Source organism: Festucalex cinctus, chromosome 8, assembly GCF_051991245.1.
Source record: "Festucalex cinctus isolate MCC-2025b chromosome 8, RoL_Fcin_1.0, whole genome shotgun sequence".
Taxonomy (NCBI): Eukaryota; Metazoa; Chordata; class Actinopteri; order Syngnathiformes; family Syngnathidae; genus Festucalex; species Festucalex cinctus.
The window spans coordinates 11290703-11304912 of NC_135418.1; the positions used below are offsets into that span (position 1 = coordinate 11290703).

A 14210-nucleotide genomic window follows, 5' to 3' on the forward strand; every position below is an offset into this window, starting at 1 on the left:
CGGTAACATGGTACAACATCATTCTCCCCATTTTTTTAATCACTATGCAAATACGAAGCACAAAAGAAACACTGATCACTGGTTAATAAACAGTAATCAGGGAAACAAATGTTTTTGGAATACATTTTAATGCAAAATTAATTTAAAATGAATCTAATTAGTCACTTAATCGATTGAATGTTCAATTGATTAATTAATTCTAAAAGTATTCGATAGTGACAGCACTTCATCTGTAGTCTTGTTTTTGTAATAATAAATTCCATTTTCAATTCTGCTTGTCTCCCTGTTTCTCATATGCACACAACTTTAATGGCCATTTCCACCAGCACATGAATTTGTCATTTAAATGTATTTATTTATGTAAAAACGATTATCCTGTAGTTTGTGTGGTGGTTTGTGTGGCGGGGCCTCCTTCTGTCTTGGCCCCGCCTCTGCTAGCCATAGGCCTCCCCCTTTTACCTCTGCCTCAACCATCATCCTGCTCGCAGGGGCGCTAACGACCCCGCAGCATCTGGAACAAAACGCCTGAAAGTCAAGGGGCACGCTTTGATGTCACTGCTTCATGTCCAATGGAAGAAAGAAGTATGTGTCAGTCGCAGAAAGAGCATTATCGAAGTTTAGCAGTTCAAACTAATTAATCCTTTGACTTTAGTAGTCCACTATTTGTTTAAAACTGACAAGTTGCGGTTTTGGTTTTGAGCAAAATAGTTGCCAGTTAAGTAGTTTGCGAAGACCTTTTGTTTTTGTTTTTTTTTTTGTTCATGTTTCTCCTTAATGGTTTTTTTTTTCCTTTCATGTTTTTAGATGTAATTCAGCCTCTTTTTTTTTTTTTTTTTTTGCATGCAACGGATTGTTCGGGCCCATACATGGTTTTGTTTGACTGACGCTGATCTGTGCGTGCGCGTGCGCGCTTTTATGTGTCAGAGAGAGAGAAAGAGAGAGAGCTTTTGAGCTTCCACAGTTGTTTTGTAGGTAGTGACATGTTTGTCACATCGTGTCCATGATATACCTTGTTGAAAAACACCACCCAACTTGTATGCAAATACTGTCAGACGCACCAACACAGTTTTGCATGAACAGTTAAAATTCAAAATATTATAAAATCTCTAGAAGGATAAACATTAGAAGTGCAGTCAACAACATTTTCTGCGGCTGGTTTTACTGGTTTTGGACTGTTGGGAATGGCCACACATTTTCTTTGTAAATTTCCCTCATGTTTTTTTTTTTTTTTTTTTTTTTTTCCTTTTATTATTTTTTTGAACATATAAACAGATGAACAGCAGAGATAAAACAAAAAACAACAACAATCAAAAGAGAAGAAAATCCCAATAACATAATCATTCAATTAATCATAACTTACATGTTCAAAAGGGAGTAGGAAGAAGTTAAAAACCTATCTAGTCCTACCCCTTTTACTAAATATATTTAAACTTATTTCATTATTAATACAATTTTAATTTACTAATTATTAAAAATAATAATAAAATAATAAATGATATATATAACCCAAGTTATATATATATATATATATATATATATATATATATATATATATATATATATATATATATATATACACAAGTGCACTTAACATATTCACATTTACCAAAAACATATATACATAAATTTACTAAACATATACCATAATACCTATCTAGATCACTTACACATACTCACATGTACATTTTTCATATACTGGTCTGACATTTTTTTGTGAAGAGGGTCAGGCCATTTAAAGAGTATTATCGATGGGTTGATGTTGAAGACCTTAACTTTTGTCCCAGGTTTAAATTTTTCAACCATTAGTTCATATGAAATTGTAAATATAGGTCAGCGTTGCTGAATGATTTGGGAGAATGTCAACACAATTTTTATTCTATAATTAATTTTAATTTATATAACAAGCTATACCGGGCTACATAACTCCCAATGCGATTCACTTCTTTATTTAAAAAAAAAAAAAAAGACATTAAATTCAGATTTAACAAAACCGAGTTAGCACGTTGATGTGGCCTTTGACATCCATTTTGAGTTTTTCCACAAGGCAGCTTTGAGAAATGAATCGCTCACCTCTGACTTGTAATATGAGACCATGTGAGATTCCTCGTGGAGATGGTGCATTTCTATTGAATCCGGTAACTCTCAATCAGCCGTCTAATACCTCATTTACTCTGTTCGGAAAAGTTTTTGCTAGACCCTCAGGCATGTTCATATCACTCGTCCTGTCAGCAGCTTAATTGGTTGACCCTGCAGGTTTACTGTGTCATGTCAGACTTGCGTTCACTACGCATGCTACCACCGATACCATCTTGTGCTGCTGAACATGATTTTTTTTTCTCTTGCTTGACCTACAAAGTTGCATTGGCAGCAGCTGTACCTTTAACTGCCATATTTCTCCAACAAAAGTTCCCATTATGTACTGTTTCAAGGAATTATGTCTCTCAATTTTCTATAATAGGGTCCGACCGATTAATCGGCCGCCGATTCTAATCAGCCGATTATTGGCCTTCAAACATCAGCCCAAAACAATCGGCCAATTGGGCCAAATGGCCGATTATATAAATAATCCCTTATTTTCCCCTTAAACCGCCATTATCGATGAAAACCGAAGTTTCCGACGTGGTGAAAGTACCCTGAATGCACCATTTTGTTTGCATAGCATTAGCCACTAGCAACAGGCTGTGAAAGTACCCTGAGTGCACCATTTTACTTGTGTAGCAGTAGTATTAGCAACTAGCAAGCAGAGCTCACTTACCCACTTTCAACTCGCAGAATGCAGGCAAGTTATTCTTCCTCATGTCATGTATAATCACAGTGTCACGGCAAAATTAAATCACCACGTAGCAACAAACTAGAAAACACCACCAATAACCAATACAACAACCGAACCACCAACTAACAGAATAATTAACACAGAACAAGCACCCTTTCCATCCCCAGTGCCACAAAGCATGGTGGGAGCGCCTCCAAGCTCCCAGCGACGCTACATTATGTTATCCCTAAGCATCCCTTAAGCTAATGACACCGCGGTTGGAGTTAACTGTAAAACTAAATACACAACGTGAAGAATTACATCCACTAAATATTTAAATACAAAATATGCTTCGTTTTTAAAACATTGCTAGCGTAGCGCTAACAGGAAGTTAGCAAATGCTAACAGGAAGTTAGTGTTGACTTCGGAGGTGTTTTTCCTTCAAATAACGAATATCCACACACAAATCTCGTGGGAACACATACCCACAGATGAGATAACACTACGCAAAGGCACAAATTCTTCCCAATGTGTGAAAAACTAGTTATTTTAATAGAAATCAATCACAACTTTCTTCTGTACTCACTTTAAGTGTGTAGCCCAATGGATGCACGGCACCATACTGCCCCCAAGAGGCTAAAACACACCGGAACAGTCAGTATTTGTTCTACTGTTTTTTTCAGTTGCTATTATTTTAGTTCATTCGATTCTAATTTCTTATATCACTTTCTTGTTGTTTTTATTTTGTCAATGTCCTTTCAAGTTATGTTAATAAAGTTGGTAATTCAAGGATTCAAAGACTTTCTTTTGTTAAAATTCAAGGATGCAAACATCCAATGATTTTTTTTTGTGTGTGTGTGTGTGTGTTTTAACACACATTTCCACATGACATGGCACGAAATACAATTCCCGAGGTCCCAGGTTAGCCCAGTAGGTCCCAAGACTTGTGAAAATAACTAGTGTTGTTCCGATACGATTTTTTGGCTCCCGATACCAATACCGATACCCAGCTTTGCAGTATCGGCCGATACCGATACCATACCGATACTTAAGTTTTTTTTTCCTCAACATGAAAAAGCTGTCCTGCCATTGGTTCAGAGCATTTAAGGGCCAATAGGATATCTTAGATTGGCATGCAGTGAACATGTCATATATCAGTTTATGTTGTGCACGAGCAAGACACAAGATGCTGCATCCAAAATCCTATATTAGCATTGGAATGAATGGTATCAGCATGTTACTTGTGAGTAGTCACCGATACCGATACCACTGTTTTTATGCAGTATCGGCACCTCTGCTGATACCAGTATCGGTATCGGAACAACACTAAAAATAACACAAGATAAAAATATATAAAAGAAAATGTCAATGCTTTACAGCAGTTGTAAACAAGAATGGTTTCATTATTGACACATAAATCTATACAATAACCTTGTCTACTTCATGATTTTTTATTTTTTTTTAATATGGACTTGTCATTCAAAGCAGAGAATCACAATAGCGACAGTTTGTGCATAAGTGGCACCCATTGAAAATGGAATTGTGGAAGGGATTAATTTTATGCATTATATATTTTTAAATAATCGGCAGTTTAATCGGTAATCTGTATCGGCATCAGCCTAAAAAAAAAATGCATATCGGTCGGGCCCTATCATGTAGTCACTGTTTTTATTATTTGCCGGCACATTGTTTCTAACCCTCCCACCACCACCTCACCTTCTTTTAATTAGCTCCCTTGTCTCTTCGTTTACCCTAAAACAAGTCCTAATTTGTTGTGAATAATGCTGCCTCACTGACATTTGCAGGATGAAGCAGCTTGGGGCGACTGGGGACAGTGGTTTCGTTGCGTTGCTTAAACGACTTCTCCGGTTTGGCTTGTTTAAACGCAGGCGCGCACACACACAGAGTGCAGCCCTTGGCATTCAAAACTGTCAGGTGGAATTCTTCAGCAAGTGCAGTCATACACGTTCTAGTTTGTGCAGCGCAAGGGAGTTGGACAGGCTCAGATGAGTGATTGCCAATCGCTTAAGGCTGAACACTCCTCACAGTTACACTGTAAAAGTTCTAAAAGGCCCCCTTGCTCATGCTTTGGGAGGGATGGTGTCTAACTTGTCTATGACAAATGTGGTTTTAGGGAAAATAATAGTCAAGGCTACTTGCTTTATATGCATTATGAATGTGAAAACACAGTATACACCTTACAGAGAGCACAGAAATAACTGTTGACTAAAGTAATAATTAGAATTGCCAAAGTAATTATGAATGAAAATTTATTGAAAATTAAATGAAAATATGACATTGCTTTTGAATTGTGGGTCAAAATAATTATTAAAAAAAAAATCTCATGAAATAGACCTGGATAAAAATGATAGTACTATACAGGAAAAATACACAATTAAAAAAAAATTAAAAATGACTATGGGGACATGTTCAACCAAGACGTGTCCTCTAATTGTCATCCCAGGGGTCGTCAAACTAATCAGTCAGTCAGCTTATTTAAAGAGTGACAAGTAGTCACCACACTGTTTGTCGGCATGATGTGCATCACACTAAATATTAGGGATGTAACGATATCTAAATATCACAATACGATATCACGATATAAAGCTCACAATACGATAATTATCACGATATTGTGGTGAGGTTGGAGATTTTTAAAAAGGGTCACAATATTGTATAAAAAAATAGCTCATACTAAATAAAGCACAATATTGTGCTTTTGTACATAACAGAAATACATATAAACTACATCCAATTTCTAATAACACTTAATATTGAGGCACTTACTCGCTAATGCAAGCCCACATTGAGTGCCCAAAACACCTCCTCTGTCTCTATTATATTGTTCACTCTATCACCTTTCATCACATCTGTTAATCAGTCAGTCAGTCCATCATCATACTTAACTGACACACAGATATGACTGATGGATTGTGATTGCGTCAGTATTCTTATGTGTTTTGCAAATTATGCAGGGCATACTGAAAGTCTTGAAACCCCTGTTTAAATGACATAAAGGGCCCTATTTTTTGTACTCAGTGCAAGTCTAACATAAAGTGCAGTCCAGTATGTATGAGTGGAGTTTTATTTCTGTTTTTAGTTATTTTGCTTGACTAGCACAGTTAGAATTAGGGTGTTTTGCAACGTGGGATGGAACGCAGCCGACTTCCAGCCAGTCAACTCGGCTTCCTGAATTTGGGTGGTGGAAGTGCATGCAATGCGGAAGCAGAAATTAACTCAAGAAATTGACCAATAAAACTGTATATGAATCTGTACGGAATATGTACATATATGTATTATTGGTGGGAATCGTCGACTGTCTCACTTTTCAATTAGATTCTCATTTTTGGCTCTGTGATTCAATAAATGTTATATATATATATATATATATATATATACATATATATATGTATGTATGTATGTATGTATGTATATATATATATATATATATATATATATATATATATATATATATATATATAAAACTAGCTTGTTTAAGTTCCTAGGCACCGCTTCATTCAAATTGTCCTATAGCCTATATTGCTATTGCACACCCTTTTTTTATTTTTATTTTTATTTTTTTTTATATACAATTATTTCTTGTTTATAAATTACAAAAAAAAACCTGGTATTAGTGTGCAGACGTTAATTATCTATTTTGTGTGCATGCGTACATAATGGTATTACTTTGCGAAATGCATGTATTAGCGAATAATAAATGCGGATTTTAATGTGATTTGTGCTTCTCATGACCTACATTCATTCGATTTTTTTGACAATGGCTGCCACTGATGGCTTCCCCATGTGACTGCCATCTGGATTTTTTTAATTTATTTATTTATTTATTTATTTATTTATTTATTTTTTAGAAAACATTGATCCTCTTGCAATGTTTCTTCTTCTGTTTCTACACATTTGTGGCGTTTTCGTAGTTCTCAATATTTGATCATTTGTACGTTGTCATTGTACTCATTTCATATTAATCACCAGCAATCTTTTTGACATTACACAACATCATACATTGTTTCACAGCTGCTTTATCTGAGTGCTCGCTGCTCAGACATTTTATCCCTATGTGAAAAGTTGGATTGCTCCAATTTGGAAAATGTCGAGCATGATGCAATTGGAAAACTACTTAATGCACCTTAATGTGCTGCACCAGCAGAATTGTTATCTTAATTCTCAATCAGCCCAAGATTGTTTCAAATTAAGTTTTGGTTGCTCATTTTATAAATTGAATTTGAAATTCTTAATGCGATATAATTTATGTGGTGGATTCCAAATCCAAGGGCTTTAGAACATTTTGACAGATGGATTTGCAGTGGTCATTGGGTATCAAGTACTAACATGGGATCCAGCTGCATTCTCCAGCTCATGAATCATTTGCTCCACATCTGGTGGCGAGCGTGGAACAGACTCAGCACATACTTGTTCGTGATCTCTTTTCAAGGTTTGACTAGTTTCTTCACTTAGGTACAGTGTGCTGGTGATCGTCAGTGTCACGCCAACATATTTATTTACCGGCAGAGCAAAATAACATCCAATTCAACAGCTTTGTATCCACAATTATACCGATCTTCTATGATAGTAATGCTTTTGTTTTGCTTGGTACTGTCTCACAAAAAAATAATTGAATTCTTAATATGATACAATTGTAATGATCCTTTTACAATTGTTCATTTATTTTAAGATGTTCATTTGTTTTAAGGATTTTTTTCAGGTTTCTCAACTTTCATTTACTTATTTTGCCCATTGAAAAAACTCTCAATAAATGCAGTGCATTTCCACATGAATTTAAACTTGCACCAAACCAACCATTATGCTAACTGTTTATTTGATCATTGTTTTCATTCTTGTTTTCAGATGTACCTAATGTTGTGGCTGCTTAGTTTAACGGTCTAGCTGGATCAGCTGGATCAGCCGATATTTTATATAAAATCGGTGGTTGACTTTAATGTCTTAACTCTTTTACTGCCACACGTTATCAAAAATACAATCCCCCACAGTGCCAGCCGATTTCAAGGCAAACAGAATATTGTGTGCTTTTACTAAAATATACAACGTGGGTAAACATGAAAGATTGGATTCCATTCTTTCATTAGAAAAAAATGTATGTTTCTACTTTATTCCGTTCTTTAGTAATCACCATTTGAACATAGGTCATTTGAGTGACATAAGCGAAAATACAGAAAAATGAGAAAACAAGCTTTTTGTGACGATGCATTTTCTCCACAACAGTGACTTTGACACTAAGATTTTTAGTTTAGTGACGCTCTGTGAATTAGATTTAATGTGACAAAGGCTTCGATCATTCACGTTATCCTTGAAAACTTTCTATTTCATCAGCTTCGTCATGTTTCATTGGAATTCTATATACCTTGAACCCGTTAAAAAGAGATACAATGCTGCCATCTGCTGGCCATAGTTAGTGGCTGTTTTTGATTCCACAACCCATTGACCAAGCAGCGCTGCAATTAGACGTTGCACTTCTCATTGATTTAAAAAAAAAAAAAAAAACGTAGTTGACGTCATTTAACGTTTATGGCGGCATACATCGTGATTTTTCTAATCGTTATTAACCGTTTTTGGCAATCAAAGAGTTAATTTGCATAATTGATCAATGAAGTCATTGATCGGTTCTGTGAAATATTACATAATATGTTCTAATCAATGGTTATTTGTGCTATTGGTAGAATTTTGGGCGGTGGGGGTTATTTGTTTTTATTTTTTTCCCCCATGTATTTCACTTTGTGTCAATTAGAAGTGGGTTTTTGGTATTTGTGTTTCCGAGCCAGTCCTATAAATACATATTTTACTACATCTTATGATCAACTAAGTGATGGGTTTTTCAAGCTTTCTAATCAGTGATCGGCCAAAAAATCCGATCATGTAAAGTCCATTTATAATGTTAAAATGTCTTCATACCGTTACTGCTGAGGATCAGACATCGTGATAGACTCTGTTACAACATACAATTACACATTCTTAATTTTGAGGCATTTTCAATGGTAGCAACTGGTAAAGAGCTTTATCGTTTAAAAGAATTAAGGATGAGATATTTGTGGAAAGAAAAAGGTTTAATATCATCTCTCCTTTGGCATGGTCTCCCATACTTATACATTTGTCTACTTGTTTCTGTCTCAACATCCATCATCTTGCCTCGCTCTCTTAAAACCTTATCAGTATGCACGCGCTGCAGTATGACCTATTAAAAGTCGTTTGTCAAATTGCAGCCAACTGGCTTGTCCTCCAATCAGGCTCATGCGGAATATATTTTGGCATGTGTTTTTCTGCCCTCCGCTGAGTGCTTAAGGACCTGTGACAGGCCGAAGCCTCGCGGAATACTAATAAAGTCCCCACTAATACAGTTGGCGACTAAGCTTTGTACACACAAACACGCAATCTGGAGTCGTGTCAGCAGAGTGATACAGCCCACATCTCTATATGGTATGATATAGAACCTGACAGTGAGGGGCAAGTGGCGCTGTCACGTTCGATCAGCCGCAAAATGTGTCAGCAAAGCATGTACTACGCTTCATCAGACACATGCATCAGATGAAATACGTATGATCAAGTGCAATGACATTTGCATGCAGATATGGAAGATACCCAGATGAAGGATGGCAGGTTTGTGGGGGAGTCGTTCTTCTATTTCCCAGCCGTGGAATCGTCTCCCTGCAGGCCAGCCGGATAACACAGATGTTTGAGGGCTTTGGGAGCAGATGCCGCTGAGCTCCTGGAACAAAGTTCTCACTATGTAGCCAAGACGCAGAGCCTTATTTTGACAGGATTTTTGCCAGAATATACGCAGCTCTATATAATTGCTCTACTTTTAGAGATTATCTGTTTTTATTGTAGTTCTCGCCAAGCGACTACGTACGACTTGGACGACTTGGACCCAGTCCATTATTTTAGCCGTGTCTGTTGAGGTTCGGTGGGGTCTGATCTTCAAACTGTCAAATACTAGCCTTTGTCAAACCAGAATTTTACTTGCTGAAACAAGATTACTATAGTAGTTGTCGAGGTCTAAGGAGAAATCTGTTTCTCCCAGCACTCTTCTGATTTTAATGGATAACTGACAGAAGTCACAAAAAAATAAATCAAATTTTGAATCATATCCAGCAAAAGATATTTGAGCCAAAGAAAAAAAAAAAAAGTAGCATACTGATTTATGCTGTACTGTCTGTGTTACAATACGGCAATGTCGCAAAGCAGCGTTATAAGTTAATGTGTTCTGGCATTGGTATAAAGTACTGCAGTTTCAACATCACCTTCAAAATTTGCGTGATTTTTTTTCCTCTCTAAAAAATAAGATTAATAATCTGCACAGCATTCAATGTTTTGGCTGTGTCAAAACTGAATCTGGTGTGGATCAGTCTTTTCAAATCCATTGCAGAACCCAACTGTCCATTTTTGTTTAAAAAATACACATATTTATTATTATTATGGAGTTAAAATTCCACTTTCTGTGTATCTTTGCAACTGTTTCTCTATTCTCTTTTTGACTGTGTCGTTGGCTTGGAATGTCGCAAAACTCTTTGGGGTGGTAATAAAAGACAGGTGCACTTTTATTCTTTTGAGAAGATTACTCTCATCTGCTCACAGCTGGAAAATGGGGGGAGCTCTCATTCCTCATATTGTGCTGGCTGGACACCAACAGACCGACGTCTAATAAGACTGCAGATCCTCTCCAAGGAGAGAATTTTCTTCTGTCTGCCTGTAGAGCACGGAGGAGTCTGATTCCAGGGCTCATTGTAGCAGGGCCAGCTACGTTTTATGTACAGAAAGCTAAATTGTACACTCTCTAATGTAAGACATAAGTCGATTGTATTTAAAAAAAAAAGAAGAAAAAAACGCATGGTGGTATTAATAATAATGAATTGGGTATCTGGTGCAGACTGTTGTGCAGTCCACTGACACCAGTGTGTTAGAGAAAAAGAAACACAAACTGGTTGGAACTTGGTTACTGATTCCTAGTTAGTTTAAGTATTGTGGATCACATCAATATCAGTCAATAGAGCTCTTAATTTGGCAGACAGGAAATGTGTCACATTCATTGCATTCTATGGTGGAGGTTCGACAGTTCCATCAGTGCCCACATTTTAATTTTAATATGCATCAACATTTATGCAACACCTAGCCAAAGTTCATGGAAATGAGTGGTCTAGCTTTAACTAGGGTGATCGTATTTTGATTAGAATTTTTTTGTATGAGTACAAAACAAAACGGAAAACATAACTCTCTTTTGAAGTCTTGAATAAATAATAACATAATGTCCTAAACCCAAACTTTTTTGGCCCAAGAGCTTCTAACGCTGTTTGAAAGCACGATATAAATAAAGATGATTTGACTTGACTTGACTTTTCAAGCGGATAACATCCCACGGCGTTCATCCAACTCGGGGATTGAACCCGCGCTGCGACCATCTTTCTGGTTTGGGAGCGCAAACCTACTTTTTGTCATGTCTGGGGGTCACGCCAGGGTTAAGTTTGAGTTCATCACCTGTTAAGTTCTGTTCACGGCCGTGAGGTCAAGTGTCTATTTTGTTCTGATATAACAAGTGTCTGTTTTGAACTGATGTAACCATCATATAATCATCATCTGGTTTCAATTAGTTTTAGGCTATGTGACGTCGATCCTTAATCCTTTAGGTGATGTCTGGACCTATGTGATGTAGATCGATTCACTGTCTGTAGGTGCAGTCTGAGAAACATGTCTGTTCCTGGATTATTAAACACTATCCTGTGTGCTGCCTTCTTCGTGAATAAATAGAGAAAATCTTATTTGTGTCGGCGCCTTTGGGATCCAAACCTCTCAACACATGACACTTTTTGTCTTAATTTTTTCGTTTAATTAGTGTATAACACGGACTTGGAAAACCCACCTTTTCTCTCTCTCTCTCTCTCTCTCTCTCTCTCTCTCTCTCTCTCTCTCTCTCTCTCTCTCTCTCTCTCTCTCTCTCTCTCTCTCTCTCTCTCTCCCACCCCCAACCCCACCCCCCACACTCCTCGCAATTAACTTGGGAGCAATCCGTGTTCTACCAGTCGCAATAACAACACGTTGCACACCGCTTCCCATTTGTCCTGTGAAGCGCAAGTCAAATCCTGTGAAATATAATGAAAACTTGAACATTTTCAGGAATTTATAACCAAGGGACATGATTTATTTAAAAAAAAAAAAAAAAAAGTGGACATGTCCGGGCAAAAGAGGACGTTTGGTCACATTGCGTAATCTTACCGAGAAACATACACCGACAACACATAACTCCCTAAACTGAAGGCAATAACTATTTCTCTAGACAGACATTTGTTTTACTGATTAGAGTGGGGACATTCTTGTTGAGCTAAGCAAACGCACTAAACTTACTGACCTGCTCCTGAACTTGCAACAGTCTGCCTCTCATCGCAAGCGTCGTACTGAAACAGCCCCATTAGGAGTAACTAATGACATTGTTATGCCTGTAAAATCCCAATTCAGCTACAAACTTTGTCAACTACAAATAAAGTTCCAATTAGTTGTAAATGATTTGCAAATCTCTTGGCAACTTTTCTCATTGCGCTCAGAGAGCAGATGTTGTAGATACACTTTGAGTTTAGTTTGACTATGTCCAGATTGACTGTTTATATGAGGTCAACTCGCTTTGGACCAAGTGTTTAATTAGCTCATTAAATGGCATAAACACAGTTGTGTAGTCGTAGTGTGATGAAACAGATTGGGACGAGAGGCGCAGATGGTTGAATGATGCCCTTGTTGCTGTGATCAAACACTAATAGCATCAAATCAATGTACATTTTTGCTCTCCCTCTGACAGGTTGCACACACGTGTTTGTGCGTTTGAGACTACATTCTGTCGTATGTTCCTGTGGGATATGCCCAGAGCTTGGGCATCTCCAAAGATAGAGAATTGCACTGATTAATTGTTTCCTGTGGCAAAACTCAATCCCAAGACATCAATCTGGTCTCTTTCTACCCTTTATTTGAAGTTGGCTCTTCTATATGCAGCCAACCTTTCCAGACCACAGGCCGTCTCTTTCATTAATCATTAGCAGTGAAAATGAACTATGCGAACACGTTGAGTGGGCAAAGCAACGAAGATGATGGAAAGAATGGCACAGGCAGCTGCAGATTCGCACGTTAAAGATGAACCTCCTGGATTTGGAATATTACTGCAGATGTTCAAGATTCCAATGTTGTGTTTTTCAGATTCCATTCTCTCTGGTGCAGTTTCCACTTTGGGAATATTTGAAGGTACGTACTTCATCCTTGCTTTGCTTGTGCAATATGTTGCTCTTGAACTGTTTCATTATTGTATCCATCTAATGCAATACAAGTCAGGATCACCATTTAATTTCATGATGTCCAGTGATTAATACATGGCAGTGACGTTAAAGTTGACATATTTACAGCGGAGAAACCCTTAGTAGCAGGTCAAAGATGAATTGTTTCGTCTTGGTTTTAATGGGTTCTTCACCGCCATCATCATCTCTCACAAATCATCTCAAGTGTTGTGCGAATCCACTCGTGTCTGTCTCTCCTTGGCTTTTCTTTTTAAATTCTATTTTTTAATGCGTTCTCTCACCCATGTCTTGGCCCCTCTCCCCTTTAATTGCATGGCTCTGGACACATTAAAAGCTGTTTCTGTTTGAAAAGGCGGTGTTTTGTTGGGGTGACATCATGTCTCAAGGGGCACGGGAGGCGGACAGTCAAACATTCCATCAATGTTAGGGGCTAATGGCTCAGCTAATATGCGCAATATCCTGCACATCTGTGTGTGTGCGTGCGTGCGTCTTCATTTCTGACAGTTGGATTTTGGTATCCACAAGTGTGTCTTTGTCCTTCAGTCAATGGCCTTCTCTTTCTGGGGGCATCTGGACCCATGACTGCAATCTCTTGTACTTCTCCTACTACCCTTTTATTTTCTCCTCATGGTGGATGGACCATTAAATTTATGGCTTTGTATTTGATGAAAGCAAATCATATGGTCAGTAAGTACACCGCTCTATTACATTAAACAACCAGAAGAAAATGCTTGCAGTCTCTGAAATTGAATAATTTCCCTCAAACATGAAATAAAGTGATTCTTAATTGTCATCCATAAGTAGAGCATAGCCTATCCATCTTCTGTACCACTTGTTCTCACTCGGGTCATGGGTGAGCTGGATCTTAAGGCCTAGATGCACCAATCCGACGTTGACCAAATGTGACCGGCGCCTACCCCCATGGCATCGGCCCAGATGTCAGCACGTCGTGTAGAAAAATTAAAATACAAACCGCATCGACCCCGACTATTACGTACCTTCAGCACATGTGCGAGAAGTAATTCCCCTCCATACCTTCGGCGGCGGTAGTCATTAATCCTAAAGGCAACCGGAAACCTCTTCACAGGGGTGGGATATAAAAATGTGAACAATGCATACCGGTTACTTTTTCTCTCACGATATCATCCCACATGAATGAA

At 37.6% G+C, this 14210-nt stretch overlaps 1 protein-coding gene across 2 annotated transcripts in view; it reads left to right on the top strand.

The window, feature by feature from the left end:
* The window catches only part of slc25a26 (solute carrier family 25 member 26), a 48418-nt gene that overhangs the window by 16756 nt on the left and 17452 nt on the right, over positions 1–14210 (top strand). For both annotated transcript variants that reach the window (XM_077530438.1, XM_077530439.1), the window contains exon 6: positions 12956–13000. In XM_077530438.1, coding sequence (XP_077386564.1) covers positions 12956–13000 — 45 coding nt within the window. The remainder of the gene's footprint in view (positions 1–12955; positions 13001–14210) is intronic.